Source organism: Wyeomyia smithii, chromosome 1 (genome assembly GCF_029784165.1).
Source record: "Wyeomyia smithii strain HCP4-BCI-WySm-NY-G18 chromosome 1, ASM2978416v1, whole genome shotgun sequence".
Lineage (NCBI taxonomy): Eukaryota > Metazoa > Arthropoda > Insecta > Diptera > Culicidae > Wyeomyia > Wyeomyia smithii.
The window spans coordinates 63,641,006-63,657,797 of record NC_073694.1 but is presented as its reverse complement, the minus strand read 5'-3'; the positions used below and the strand labels follow the sequence as shown (position 1 = coordinate 63,657,797).

The 16,792-nt window shown below is 35.1% G+C and overlaps 1 protein-coding gene across 5 annotated transcripts in view; it reads left to right on the top strand.

Moving 5' to 3' along the window:
- Nucleotides 1–16,792, top strand: part of LOC129729774 (potassium voltage-gated channel protein Shaker) — a 398,752-nt gene that overhangs the window by 336,052 nt on the left and 45,908 nt on the right. For all 5 annotated transcript variants that reach the window (XR_008728745.1, XM_055688619.1, XM_055688604.1 and 2 more), the window contains exon 4: nt 691–787. Coding sequence is in view for 4 of the 5 variants with exons in the window: in XM_055688619.1 (XP_055544594.1) it covers nt 691–787 (97 nt within the window). In the remaining variant the exon portion in view is untranslated. The remainder of the gene's footprint in view (nt 1–690; nt 788–16,792) is intronic.

Below are 16,792 nucleotides of genomic sequence, written 5' to 3'. Positions count from 1 at the left end.
GTTCTGTTTCTCCTGGAAAACAAAACGCATCAACCTACCACCACCAACCAACCACATTATCGCCAACCAAAAAAAAATAAAAATCGATCACCACCACGCTACTTCTGTGCTTTGATTTGATTTTACGTTTCGGTTCTGTGTTCTTCCGTTCGCGTTCCGACGAAAAATAATGAAAATATTGCAACTGGAACAAAAATCAACAATATCCACCACAAATGCCTGATCATTTTTCATCTCGCTCGCTCGCTCGCTCGAACCGTCCACACCCGCCTCTGCCTGAAAAAAACGTACGCCCGCTCGCCCGCCTGGCACGCAAACAACCAAACTTTCGACGCCCATCCGACGCCGCACCCCGACGCCAAACTTACCACGACGACAAATAATAATAATAATAATAAAAATAAAAAAAATCGTGTTTCCCGTGCAATTTGTGTATGTGTGTACTGCACTTTTTTGCGTTACTTCCGTTCCGTTTCGTTTGTTCCGTTCACTCCGTGTGTGTGCGTTTGTTTGTGTATATCTTTTCGTTAATTCTTCGATTGGAATGCTGCCTATTGACTACCTGTGATGATGATGATGCTGATAAAAATGATTATATTGGAAATTATGATGATGCGTGCGGCTTAACCATCTGCGCTGCCGCTCTCGGAAAAACAACAAAAACCGTGCCTGCTCATGGATAATTCCAAGGCGGTCGGTTACGGAGACCAGTCAACGTACCTTTAGATGTATTTAGCGAAGAAATTAAGTTTTATGAATTAGGCGAACAAGCAACTAATAAATTTAGGTAAGTACAACTTTCCAGCTGCATAAAACACCAGAAAAAGTTGACTATCTTTGGTGGAAGTAGGGTACGTACGACCAACCAATCAGACAGAAAGTGTTCACAGAAGTAATTCTGCTTCCGTTCTACTGCCCACGAAGCTGCTGCAGGTTGGCTGCAACCCAGGCAACCGGACAAAAATCGATTTTTGTGCACACAATGTTTTGGTTTCGCTTGCAAAGGCGCCTCACAGATACGAGGAATGGAACAATTAGTATCTGGGAATTTCGAAACCAATCTCGGTGTGTTAGATAACACTGGAAACAGCCGGAACGACTTTCGGTTCCATTTACAGCTATTGTCAATCGGGAGGAAATTTATGCGCATTACGTCACAACTTTCTACAAGCTGAAAAAAGTTTTTTTCTGGTTAAAGCAGAAACTGCTGCCAATTGGGTAGTTATGCGGAACTATTTGAACGTTACCTGAGAAAAACGTTTCTTTTATTTTGTTCCACATTCAGCACAGCCCATCTCTCAAATATTGCGTCACATTTCGCGTTTTCACATATACTTAATAAAAGTCTTACACTCTACAACTCCAATACTAATAAAGCGCACAGAGGGAAAATAAATCATATTAAGTGGTATGTGGCCATTTCAGGTTATTATTCAGAAATTGGAAGTCACCATCTTGAGTTACAAAATGGCGTTTACAGTTGATTTCCGGTTTGGGCATCATTCTGGCTCCGGAAATACATAGATATATTTGATAATATTTGGCAATTTTAGGTTGTATTTTAGAAACCGAAAGTCGCCATCTTGGATCTCGAAATGGCGTAGAGGGGGTAGAGCACTGACCTCCAAGCATCATCCAGATTCCGAAAATACTCATATTATGGTCCTTCTACAGTCGGATACACCTCAAAAACGAAGGGAACACTATCAACAAGATCAATTTGGTTACAAAACTTTACATTTTAATATTGGATGGTTGGTATAGATGCGCTGTTGATTGCCATAAACACAGTACCTCCACAATTATGGGTCAGCTATAATTATGGGTTACTTTTACGCAAATACGTCTATTCTCACGAAACTGAACAATTTTCATTAGCAGTAGAATTTTTTAACTCACTTGTATCCTTATTCATACGAATGAAACGATATAAAGTTGAAAATGTCACTAAAAGCAATAATTCTACCAGGTGCAAGAAGTGAAGTAAGGCTGTGCGAAACTTCGAGGTTCCCGAAGTTGAACGAAATTTTTCATAAAATACCTAAAATTTATAAATTTTGATTCGTTATTAAAAAGAAGACTGAGAGATATTTACAGTTTACTCCAGTGAAAATGTTTTAAGAAAATTCCGGAAATTAGAAAAAATATAGTAAATAGCAACTCCAGACCTAAATTAAAACAGCAGAAATACTGGTTGAAAAATTATAGGTTGATACAATTTCCTGAAAAAAATGTGCTCTCAATTTCGATAAATTTCGTTTAATTTAGAGAAGCTCGAGATTTCGCGAAATGTTGCACACCCTTAAAAAGAAGTGATAATTGTAGTAATGTTACATTCTACGATGCACGAAAAGTGATAATTGTAGTAATGTTACATTCTACGATGCACAATTCTGGGTCAGACCATATTTTAGCTATTCTGATTACTTTTGCATGATAATGCACCAAGACAACGTAAAATAGCTTATTATCAAGTTTTTACAACCATAAAATAACTTTTGAGATGAATTTTGACGATTCTACAGACTAAACGATCTTGAATGCCAAAAGTGCCCCACAATTGAGTCTTTTGCTATGCAAGTAATATTTTGCCTCGGTACAAGCTTTGGAACAAGAGGCACTCTAATGTGTGTTTCACTTTCACGGTGACACCCTGTAAAAGATGAAGATCTCTAGAATTTAATACTAAACTTATTGTGTTGTTCCTGGAACTTAAACTTTTGTTCAAAAGACATTCCGCAGATCTTAAACTTCTATTTTTCCATGTCATATGTTTAGCTGACTGCTATGCAGAAAAATATTTTTGCTTTGTAAATTTTTATTCGATGAATCCGGATGAGAATTTTTACGAAAAGCTAACCTAGCTCAAATAAAGGAATAGCATAGGGGTTATTCCATACAAGGTGTCCATATCACTTGGACACGACCATCACGGATTTAGCTCAAAGTTAGGGGAATCATTCATAATTGTTCACTTGAGAATAATCCCAATTTTGGTGTTTTCCAATAAATGAGATTGTTCGATATAAAATGGAGTGATTCGAAACTGGTTCCGTAAAAAAGGTATATTTTGAGATTAACTCATATTACCTAGCGGTGATAGTAATTTGTTACGTGAAATTTTCGAAGGAATTCGATGAAATTATTAAATTCAAAATAAAAATTGTTGATTTTGCCGAAAAAGGCGAATTTAGTTTTAAAATACAAAAATAATCTATCTGGCAACACTTCCGGTCAAAAATGATATTTTTTATAGATACCTTGGTTAATTTTAATCAGAAATCATTTATTAGTAGGGAAGAGATTTTGAACAAAAAATGGGTTTTTTGCAACGTAGAGGATGGTCCCACAGAGCGGGGGATGGTAGAGTATTCTAATCGACACTAGAATTGAGATGTTTTCAAAGTGCATCTAGATGAACGATTCCTTTAATTTTGAGCCAAATCGCTGATGGTTGATGCCAAGTATGTGCTTTTCCGTGGTCACTTCGTATGGAATAACCCACAGATAATGATTTTATCAACAGCTCGAAGAAAAATTAATGGATTTTAACCCACAGCATTTTTTTTTCTCGTCGTTTGTGACAAAGATCGATATCAGTGCTTCTAAATAAACATTTTTGTTTCTTTCAGTACTAAATTGCCAAACTATTTAAAATTCGTAGAACAGAAAAATGCTGTATTATCCAAAATATAAGCAAAAATTTACTCACTTGGACAATGAATTGCCGGAACCAACACAAATTTGTTTTGAAACTTGAATATTTTTTAATTTTAATGAACCATTCTTAACCATTAATGGACCGAAATTTTATTTTACGCGTGTTTCGTATAGCAGAGCGATGATCTATGCAGGGGATCGAGAATATTCGCGCTACGCATTTAATGGACGTTCCCTAATATATTCATGAAATAAAAAATACTTAGAAAATATAAATAAATAAAAATCAACATAAAAAAATTTATTTTAAAACTTCAAAAAAAAAAATTAATCCACCTAGCGGTCAGACTCAGCCTTTCTCATTCAAACTCATTATTTGTAAAAATAGATTTACATGAATGCTCAAATCCAATAAAGGTATATTCACTCTTTGGGTTCTAAAATATTGATGTTGTTATTAAAGTATAAAATATAAAATTCCACGTAATGTTAGTGCTTAAGAAATAGCGAAATAAAAGAAATGGCTCTTAATTTCGAACAATTGATTCACGAGCGATACCGGGAACGTTCAGATAGTACGATACCACATTTAAATCATGTTGAGGCCATATTGATCAAAGCAGGTATATTGTTGAATAGTCTTCATAATTCATAATTCATCAGTTAACCCTTAACTAGCCCGTTCATCTGAAATCAATATTGTTCAAATCGGTTGTGTAGTTTCTAAGATAATGAAGTTTCGTGACTTTCACATTTCGATACATTACAGACGAAGATACAGTCCGATTACAGCAAAATTCATTAGGGTGTTATGAGGCAGCTAGACCTTTCATTTGATACTAATTCTGTGGAAATCGGGTCAACCATCTCTGAGGAAAGTTAGTGAGCCCAAGTAGTCTTCGGAATATGTTTCTCTTCATAGCTGGATTTCACATTTTTAAACATAACAGGCAAAGTAATAATCCGTTTGCAAAAAAAAATCATTAGGGTCTTATGGGGCAACAAGACCTTCCATATGACACTGATTTTTGAAGTAGAATACTTCTCTCAGGAAGTTCGGCTACATAGGGATGTGAAATGAAAATCTAAAACCGATAAAAGTGAAAAATATGTCCAATTTCAAATGCTAATAAATCGGTTAGTATTCGATGGATTTCTTTCGTTCTTGCAGCAATAGATTGGAAAATCTTCTAAGATTCTTCCCAAATACAGATAATTGTAATTTTATATTTCAAACTATTGTACTATTGAAAATAGTCAAGCCTTGTCAAAACGAAAACTTCGGCCTCTGATTGGTCGTTATGCGATTGCTTCCCAAGCACGGTCGACAGAATCATGGACCTTGTTATTTGAAATGTGCTAAAGCAAAGCAAAGCCTTGGTGCTACATTCCGTATCGGAATTTGACCTTCTGTTTACTAAACACAGACTTCGCAGCCAACTGTAAAGTGTACAGGACAATTGCGGGGCTAGCGCTACGATCCTACTGACACTAACAGTCTCTCCCGAGTCAAGACTCGAACCTACGACAACTGGCTTGTTAGGCCAGCATCGTACCTCGAGACCATCTGGGGAGGATTTGAAATGTGCTATTTGGCCTATATAAGAGCCTGTTTCACCCGAAGCCGCTCATTATGATTCTAGACTGCAACAACAGCAGTCCTCCCTTAGCAGCAGCAGCGGATATAGCAGCAGTAGCAGTGCAGCGGACAACGGCCACAGCTGTGGTATGGCAACGGATAGCGGAGCGCGTCTCAGCATCGATAGCAGGACCAGGTGATGCAGGGCAGCGGATACCAATGGCAACGGAAGCGTCCACTACCGTGGCAACGGGGATAGCGCAGTGGTTGACGTTGGTCTCAGCATCTATATAAGCAGGGCCAGCTGATGCAGTGTGGCATTTTAGTGAAATGCTGTCTCTGAGCGATAGCAGGCACACTAACAAATGCATCCAATGAAAAGAACGTTCTGGAAACATTTTCAGTGTTTATTTTCTCCAAGGAACTGCCAGTGATAACGCAAAGATGTGATCGGCATCTTATCAGACATTGAATTAAACAACAAACATTTTCATCCTTTTCAGAATGAAATAAATACCTAATTGAAGAGTTAATATTTTCTCTTAAATCAATTTACACTTTCAAGAAATTTGGAACAGATATATAGTTGGTTTCATATCCGTTCTCAGAAAGTACTGAATTATCTTTTCCTTCAGTCATGAGCACAACATCCGAAAAGCTTTCATTATCAGCATAAAGAATAATTTTTCGCATAATCAAAATTCAAAAATTATCAAGTCCAAATCATGACAAGCAATATTATTGAGAATGGTCAATCCTTGTTGAAGCGCAAAATTCGACTGGTCTGATTAGTCGTTAATATGTTTGCTTCCCAAGCACGGTCGACAGAATCATAGACCTTGCCATTTTAAATTTGCTATTCGTCTGTATAAGAGTAAAGATGGGAAGTATCAACTGAAATGGCTATCGATAGTTATCGATGATTTCCTACTACTATCGATAGGTTTTTCATCCCTACATATGAGCCTGTTTCAGTCGAAGCCGCTCAAAATAGTTCTAGACAGCGACAACAGCAGTCTTTCCTTAGCAGCAGCAGTAGCAGTGCAGTGGATACCAGGCGGATAGCGGCCACAGTTGTGGCATGGCAATGGATAGTGCACTAGTTGCAGCGGATTCCAGCAACGATAGCAGCTGGGCCAGCTGATGCAGCAACAGTAGATACTAATGGCAGCGGATAGCGGCCACAACTGTGGCATGGCTATGGATAGCGAACTAGTTGCAGCGGATCTCAGCATCGATAGCGGCTCATGCAGTGAGGCACTTTAGTGGAATGCAGTCTCTGTGCGATAGCGGGCACTAGTAAATGCATTCAATGAAAGGTTGACTCATTTTGACAACACGTGAGCCGTCTAGTTTTGAGTGTTAAATCAGCTTTTCACTGTTTATTTTATCACAAGGAATACTTTATGCGCACTGTCAGTGATAACGCCAAGATGTGATCGGTATCTTATCCGATATTGAATTGAACAACAAATTAAAAAATTATTGACACGCAAGCAGCCGGGTTTTCTTGTAAAAGTATTCTACTTCATCCTTGCGGTGGTGGCTTTGCACACAACCCTCCTGTGATTTTTGAAAATCGGTTCAGCCATCTCTGAGAAACAGAGAGTGAGATTAAATAGTCTCCAGAACACGTTTCTTTTCATAACTTATGAACCACAAGTTCAATCTTCATAAAATTCAAAAGTTAAGTGTTTTCAAGGTCGCCTGTTAATTCGAATCAGTTGTGTAGTTTCTGAGATATTGATGTTTCGTGATTTTTACATTTTGATACATAACCTCTAAACTAGAAATCAGATTACAATAAAATTCAATAGGGTCTTATAGGGCAACTAGACCTTTCATTTGCAATTCATTTCATTGAAATAGGTTCAGCCATCTCTGAGAAAATCGAGTGAGATTGGGAGAGCGTCACACACACATACACATACACACACATGCAGAAAATGCTCAGCTCGTTGAACTGAGTCGAATGATTTACGACATTCGGCCCTTTTAAGCACTTTTATACCTTTAGTTTCTGCAGTGATTGCTATATCTTTCTAGGAGAGAGGTAAAAAGTGAAATGATAGAAATGACTTTTAATTTTTTTTTTAATGTACTAAAATATCTATTCAGAATTAGTGTTGTGTGTTCTGCCACAAATGGTGACATTTCAACACTATTATATATATTTGTACGCTTTTGAGTATTATTGAATGTTATTAGCTTTCGCAGTTAAGATAATGTAATTGTAGGAAAATTATTAAACCTACTTGTCAAGAAAAAAAAAGGAATAAAAGGAATAAAACGAAACTTAAAATGAACTTAAAACTATCTTACTGACTATAAAGTGAGCTAATCGTTGCAATTGAGGATTGCAACGATTTTTGTCGGAATTTGTTGATAATTTGACTTGACATATTTTCTAATGTTTCTACATTAGTGAGCCTATGTAGCTCGTTCGTGCTAAACCAGGGAGGACGCTTCAAAATCATTTTCAAAAGTTTATTCTGAATCCTTTGAAGTGTCTTCTTCCTGGTTGCACAACAACTTGTCCAGATGGGAACTGCATATAACATTGCTGGTCTAAATATTTGTTTGTAAATTAACAGTTTATTCTTGAGACAAAGTCTAGAATTCCTGTTGATAAGAGGATATAAACATTTGATATACTTATTGCACTTTGACTGGATATTTTCAATGTGCTCCTTGAAAGAAAGATTCTTATCATAAATTAGCCCTAAGTATTTAACTTGATCAGACCAATTTAAGACCACACCGTTCATCTTAATAACGTGGTTATGGGTGGGTTTGAGAAATGAAACTCTTGGCTTATGAGGAAAAATAATTAACTGTGTTTTTGAAGCATTAGGGGAAATCTTCCATTTTTGTAAGTATGAAGAAAATATATCTAAACTTTTTTGAAGCCGACTGAATATAACACGAAGGCTTTTTCCTTTTGCGGAAATGCTTGTATCGTCACAAAACAGAGATTTCTCACAACCTGGTGGTAAATCAGGAAGATCAGAAGTAAAAATGTTATATAAGATTGGGCCCAAGATACTCCCCTGAGGCACACCAGGTTTAACAGGCAATCTATTAGATTTACCATTTAGATAGTTAACCTGGAGAGTGCTGTCAGTTAAATAACTTTGTATCATTTTTGTGAGGTAAAGCGGAAAACTGAAATTTGACATTTTAGTTATTAAACCTTTATGCCATACACTGTCGAATGCCTTTTCTATATCTAGAAGAGCAGCTCCAGTCGAATAGCCTTCAGATTCATTAGTTCGAATCATATTTGTTACTCTAAGTAACTGATGAGTAGTGGAATGCCCACGGCGAAAACCAAACTGCTCATTTGCAAAAATTGAGTTCTCATTAATATGTGTTAACATTCTGTTAAGAATTATTCTTTCAAAAAGTTTGCTAATAGAGGAAAGTAAACTAATTTGTCGATAACTTGATTCCTCTGCTGGATTCTTTTTGGGTTTTAAAAATTGGAATGACTTTGGCATTTTTCCATTTCGTAGGAAAATATGCTAGTGCAAAGAATCTGTTGAAAATTTTTACCAAGAAATTTAAAGAGTTTTCGGGAAGTCTTCTGATGAGGATATAGAAAATCCCATCATCTCCTGGTGCTTTCATGTTTTTGAATTTTTTGAGAATGGTTCGCACCTCATTCAAGTTTGTCTCCAATACCTCTTCGGGAAGAAATTCTTGGGTGGTGATCTGAACATACTTTTGGTTTACTTCATTTTCAACAGGACTTACTACGTTCAAATTGAAGTTATGAACACTCTCAAACTGCTGAGCAAGTTTTTGAGATTTTTGTTCATTCGTTAGAAAAATGCAATCACCATTTTTAAGGACTGGAATGGGCTTTGAGGGTTTCTTAAGAACCTTCGAAAGCTTCCAGAAAGGTTTTGAATAATTGACTTTTAATTTCAACTTCAATTCCGAGCAAGGCCGCAAACATTAAAATAGTACAATATCAAATTGAAATGATGTTGAGGCCACATTTTTTTATCGTAGCTATAGTTTTAAACAGCCTGCGGGTTACGTTTCTTTCTATAACTTTCAAACCACATGTTTAAACATTATGAAATTCATTGTTTAAGGGTTTAAAGTCCATTAATTCGAATTCAACTATGTTCATAGCTTCTGGGATATAAGAGCGTTTTTCACATTCTGACGCAGCGCCAAAACTAAAAGTATGATTACAATAAAATTCTATAGCAACCTAAGCGGTTAATAGATCCTTAATTTGACACCAAGATAGAAAGAATCGGTCAGACCATCTCTGAGAAAAGTGATTGCGAAAAAAAGGTGCACATACACACGTACACACCCACACACAAACATATACACTTATACATGCATATATGCAGAAAATGCTCGATTCGTCGAACTGAGTCGAGTGGTATATGACATTCGGCCATTTGGATCACTTATCTACCTTTTAATTAGCCGGTGATCGTTACGAGAAAGTCAATATATTTACTTTCATTATGTGATTTCACATTTTTATGAACAACGGACAAAGGTACAATCCGATTGCAGTAAAATTCAATAGCAACCTATGGGGCAACTAGACCTTTCATTTGACACTAATTTTGTGAAAATCAGTTCAGCCATCTCTGAGAAAAATGAGTGAGTTTAAACAATCTCAGGATAACTTTTCTTTATATAACTTTTGGACCATATGTTCAATCATAACGAAATTTAAAAGTTAAGGGTTCTGAATACAGCCCGATCATTTGAAACCAGTTTTATTGAAATCGGCTCTGTGGTTTCTGAGATATTGATGTTTCGTGATTTTTACATTTCGATACATAACCTCTAAACTAAAAATTGGATTACAATGAAATTCAATAGCAACCTATGGCGCAACTAGACCTTTCATTTGCAATTAATTTTATGAAAATCGGTCCAGCCATCTCTGAGAAAAGTGAGTGAGAAAAAAAAGTTGCACATACACACACACACACACACACACACACACACACACACACACACACACATACACACATACATACATAAATACAGAAAATGCTCAGTTCGTCTAAAGGGGTCGAGTGGTATATGCTACTCGGCCATTGGGACCACTTTTGTACCTTTGGTTTTTCCAGTGATTGCTATACCTTTCCAGGAGAAAGGCAAAAGTATAAAAAATAAAGAACAAAATACATAAAAATGATTCAAGCAAAACAAAAATAATAAAAAACGAATTAACGTTCAGAGTCTAACAGGGCAAACAAATCTTTTTTTGTCGTGGGACTACGTCTTTGTTTTCTATACTGGTATGCATTCTGTAAAATTGGAAATGAAACTGGCAAATGTTGCGTCAGATTTCAAACGATGATAACAACGTTACCACATGATGGATAACAATAACCAATATGTTGTTGGATAAAAAAAAATTTGAACAATTTTGTAATACGCTAATTATCATTAATTTTTTTTGGTAAAGCGGTCAAAATCGATAAAAAGTGTCAAGGACAAATTTATGCGAACAATGACACAATCACATGCGAACATTTCTAGCACAGACAACATTAATAGACACCAACTATGCACTGTGGTAATCTCTGTATCAATATTGAAAAAAAAATACCGAGTCTCCCAGTCCCAATAAGTCAATTTATTTATTTATTTATTTATTAAATTAACGAGGTTTAAACCATGTGTTGGATTCGCCTCGATAATAGGTCAATTTATGTTTGCTTCTAAGAACCTAGACTAATTTGATGTCTCGAAGGTAAAGGTTTTCCGAAAAGTTTGAAATAACCCCTTTTCTTGAACAATTTCTAAAGCTGCTGTTAGAGCGTAATAGAAACTGATGTCTTGAAAGAAAATATGCTGGTAGAAGCAACAGTACTGTAGAGTATATTTGGAGCAGAGTGCGGCTAGTTTCTTGTTGTCTATCATTGCAACGGGCACGACTTCTATTCGCGTGCAATCGAAACTGCATTGGTGATTGAAAGTTTATCTCATGAATATGATTACCATGAAAACGTTTTTGCAACGATTATAAGTTATAATTTTTGATTCAATTTTGTCTTCCATATTCACTGAATAATCTTCACCGACAAAATCTCGAACGAGTAAGTTCCTAAAATACAAATTTATAGAAGAGTAAGAGCCGGCGAGTGCTTGTGAATTCTTTGTTTATTTACTAGGATCTATGCAGAATCTTTTTATTACATTTCAATATTGTTAATTTTTTATTTTTAACTTTACAAATCAAATAATATACTTATATTAGCTGTCTTCGTAATGCAATTAATGTAATTGTTGGCAAATGAAACAAACTTTTGAAGCAAAAAACAAAAATGAATCTTTTTAAACTTTAACTTCGTTGTATTTGTTAAATATTGTTTTCACAAAAAACACTACAGGCACAACATCGCCAAGTGTAATTGAAGTTGTTTGAGTGTAATTAAATATAGTTGTAAAAAATGAAGGGGAGGCTGAGAATTAAGATACTTAAATCACTGAACAAACGAATTTATTGTGTCTGTAATTACAGTAATTACAGTGTTTAGTCCCACGTCCCCATTTCATGCAACCCTAGGGCTGTAAACCTTGTAGTGTTTTTTGTAATACTTGGACCACTAACCATTATTTTGATCTTTTGTGGTATAAACAAATCAATTAAACTAATCGACTTTTTTTCTTTACGTTTGACAACAATTGCATAGAAAAAACTGCAAGATATATTTCTTTTTGTAAGGAACGTGTTGTCTGATTTTAAGGGAGTTAGTCCAAAATAAACTTTATTAACTTCTCATTCATTTAAAAACAACCGAATTGCAAACAAATTAGGACTATAGGTTTTTGAACATTGCAGTGAATTTCTGTGTTCCAGAGCAGGATAGCTTTTTCTGAGATCTGAATGAAGTTTTTCCATATGCAATCATTGAAGCGACAAACCCGGCACTTCTGCATTCACCAAAATTCACAAAAATGGTTAAAAATCTATAATCCTCTAAGAGCAATTCTCCTTCGCTTTTGTTGACCGGTGAAAAAAAATGGAGACTTGAAGACAATGATGATGCAACATGGCCATATAGAATTGAAATCGCGGTTAGAGAAGTTTACGGCTTTCCATCCATTTTTAATGTTTAGTGTTTACTTAAAGCGGCGTTTTGAATTCGTACAATTTATGTAATTTTAGTTGCTGTGCGGCTTTTGAAGCTTGAGAAGTTTCAGTTCATCTACGTATGGAGTTTTTATATTTTATTATTTCGATTGATTTCAGGGAAATTATACTTTTGCTGAGTCTATCTTTTTTTGTATTCCGAAAAAACAACCAAGAGATTTGAAGAATTCTTCAACATATTTTGAGACTAACTACTCAAAATCTATTAAAGTTGTTCTTGAGATCATATGTCTGGCACTTACGTGAAATTTCGGTTTTAGAAAAAAAAATTATGCCAAATGACTTAAAAACGCATGAAACGTTGAGAACTGGTGTCACCTGGAAAAAAATTTTTTTTTTTGAAAAAATCGATTCTCTGGGACTTAGTCGTTTTTTAAACTGTGGAAGGCGGAGTTTAAAACATTAAGAATTTATTTAATGAAACTGATCGCTAGCCTGTAAAATGATATACACTGAAACTAGCATCGAATACATTATGTTTCCTTAGGGTGGTTCATATATTCGACATAGGGTGGTTCATAATATTGTGTAAAATGAGTGTAAAATTAAAAAAATCACTTTCCACTGAATACCACTAGAAAAATTCCTGAAAATATAATATTTGTTATATCATTGTCGTTAGAGTGGCAATGTTGAATTGGGAAAAATACCATGCAAAATGGCAAGATATTACAAAACAAATTTACAAATTGTTTCAAAAAACTACTCCTCGCAAAAAAATAGCTCAACCAAATTTAAGAGTGTGTCTTGCGGAAAATGTTGAATGATTTCATGTCATTTGCAAAATCACACACGAGAGGTACATGGAATTTGAATATTTGAAAAATGTTTTCGATTTCAAGTGTCTTAAAAGTACATGAAACGGTGAAAACTGATAAAATATGTTTTTTTTTTGTTTGAAAAATCTACTCTCTAGGACACTTGTACTTGTTCTTTCGAATGCTGTACCAGACAATTTATTCATTTTATTTACCACAATAATGTCCTCTGCCAACGCTTGATCGAACACACAGTGCTCTGGCTTATATAATCGGCCAATAGACTGTATCGATGTTATTCAGCGATAATGAGAGTATAAGGGATCTCAATCGGATACGCAACACAGTTGACTCGTTGTTTCTGGGTTTGCGTCGTTTTGACAGTTCGACCATACATTTTCTGTCAAGTTTACATCATCAGAACGTAAACGTGCCCATTAGCTGAAACTTTGCATAGACGTTTTCATAGGCAAAAGATGCCATTTTGTGCTATTGGTTTAATTGGTTTTGAAATTGGTTTTGAAGCACAACTCATTTTTGAAAAGCTATTGAAAAACGTTATTTCGGATAGGTATTAATGATTACAAATATTTTTAGAACCAACACGGTTCGTTTGAGCGGTGTGTCGTCTTCGTCAAAGTTGTAGATAATAGTTTTGTCTTCAAAAAAAAAATGTACACTCTGAAACCAAATTATTAATTTAAAAAAAAATTAAAAGAAAGTTGAAAATTAATTATCGAAAACAGTCCATTTGAAAAAAAAACAGATTTTTTTTTATAAAAACTACGAAAGATTACCTAAACAACGAAACCGGTCATAGAGAAATCAGAAAAAAAGTTATAATTTTTTTTTAATTTTATTCTTCACAGGGTACATTTTTTTTGGAGGACAAAGTTATTACTCACAACTTTTCCAAATACACTATGCCAATCAAATAAAGTCGAAACGGTTTGTTTGATTGGCATAGTGTCTTCGGCAATATTGTAGATACTATTTTGTCCTTCCAAAAGAAAAGGAAAGCCTTTGAAAAAATAATTAAAAAAAAATATTTTTTTATTTCAAAAAAAAATTTTTTTTTTTTCAAAAAATGATAACCTTTTTTCTTGATTTCTAAATGATCGGACTGGTTTCATTGTTTTGGTAATCTTTTGTAGGTTTTATTAATAAAATCAGATTTTTAAAATATGAGCTCTTTTGAATAATTAATTTTTAATTTTTCTTCTAACTTTTTTTTGAATAAATAATATTTTTAAGTGTAATTTTTTTGGAAAGACAGAACTATCATCTACAACTTTGTCGAAGACGTCACACTAATCAAACAAACCGAACTGCTTTTTTTTTTCATTTTATACTCATTTTCTCACAATATTATGAACCACCCTAGTGAAACATAATGTATTCGATGCTATTAATAGTGTATATCATTATACAGGCTATTTCGAAAGACTAGTGATCAATCTCAAAAGATAAATTCTAAACATTTCGAGCTCCGCCTTCCACAAACGACTAAGTCCCAGAAACAATGATGGTGATCGGCGTCAAAATCGATGATAAACATTCGAACTTTTTCAGCGTGTGAGTCAACTTCGTCTCTGGAAGAATCGCGAGACGATAATTATCGGAAAAGAGAAGCGATTGCGATCGCTTGAACAATTATCCCCCTTTCTTTCCGAGTCGCAAGTGTTGACAGTAAAATAGGTTTTTTCATCGTTTAACAAAATGTTGCCTGCTGTTGTCATTGTCAACTCAATGTTCTTTTGTTCGTCGGTTTTATTTGCATCGAAGGTTTGTTCGCTGATGTATGTTGGCCGATATCAAAGTTTTTCTTAAACAAGCAAAAAACCTGCACAAATTTTGGAAAAAAAACCGCAAATATGAATAGATTCGAAAAAAGCTTGCAAGCTATGCACAAAGTAACAACAAATATTTGCCATTTGAAAAAAACAAAATCGGCAACGGACTCTAGAAATCTGCATTTCACAGACAATTCTGTAAATCTGGTATCCCTGTTTTGTTCTGCCTTTTAGATGGTCTAACGCTTGCAGTTTTTTCTCTCTCTGAGTTTTTGGTTTGCCATACAATTTTACGATTATCAGGACACCCTTTCTCACAAGGTGATTCAAACCAAAAATTTTCGTTCCACGGCCCGATCGGATCGGGAGACGATAACTAATTACCTATTGAAACCGATGAGAGAATCGAGAAAGTGTATGATCAAGCGACGATAAACTCGCATACAGTTAACAGGCTATAAAGTTCACAGAGTATTCTCTCGGCAGTTTATTTGTCACACAAGTTCTCTTCTCGAGAGACGATACAAAACATCGCGTATTATGCGTGATCAGAATCCAATAGGATTCTCTCATGATAATTCTCTGATACGATTTTAACCATCCTTGCCCAGAGTCGATTTTTGCAAAAAAAAAAAAAATTCAGATGACACCAGTTCTCGACGTTTCATGCGTTTTTAAGTCATTTGGCATCAAATTTTTTTTTCTAAAACCGAAATTTCACGTAACCCCCTTCCCCCCTTGAGTGATTTTTCGGTTTTCGAAAAGACCAAACTTCAATTGCTTTGCGCCACCCAATTTTAAGAGTCCGATTGAGTTGAAATTTTGCACAGGGTGTTTTTTCGAGCAGGTGAACATTTATAGTTTTATAGTTTTTTTTTTTTTTGAAATTCGAGATGACCATTTTGGCTGGCACCCTAATCTCTGCGAATTCTCACTAGAGTGATTTATCATTGTTGTACGCTCGGCTGTGGTGTACGCAGTCACTATTTTTTTCTGTGAGCGGTAGAAGCACAGCACGAAGCAAAAAGAAATGTGTTGAGAAAGACCGCTACACACAGCTGGAGAAAAAGTGCGCGGTGGATTTTGACTCCGCTTTTTCCTCATATTGAGGAAAATAACAAGCCTGCCCAAAAGCAAACGAAAATTTGGATCGTTTTATCGTTGCCAATATTCAAAAGGTTAATTGGCGCCGTTAAACATTAAATTGTATTTGTGCCGTGTCAAATAAATTATAGATGAAGAAAAAAAAATATTCAAAAGGTTGTAAACCTTTTTATTTGAAAAAAATTTAAAAAATGCTACTCTATTTTAAAGTACAACTTCTTGTGAACGTATTCCAAAATAATCATAGAAATTTGAGTAATGGTGAAAAGTTAGAGCGATTAGAAGTGCGCCTCATCTCGGCCTCATATGCTAATCTTGATTATCTCGGAAGATGTGTTTCAATAAATGGCTCTGCCGTCCTAACGATTGCCGAAAAACTACTCAATCGATTTTTGCATCTTTTTTTTAAATTTTCGTCGTAGGTCCTTGAATGATCATTTTTTGATTAGTTATTAGGAGATGATCTTGAAAATTGTTCAAACAGATTGACGTCAGGTTTTGCATGCTTTCGTCAAAACTGAATAAAGTCAGTGAGTGAGTGAGTAGCGAAGTTACGCCTCTTGTGATCATATGAGAGATTCGAATTACCAGACTTGAATTTATTTTTTTATGTACTTGAGCACGAGCTCTCGTTACTGAACGAAAAATCACATATTTAGTTTACTATAAATTTAAAGCAGGTTATCAGAGATGTAATCTATTAACAATCGTAAATCTTGCTTCATGTTTAACATTAATAATATTGATATGA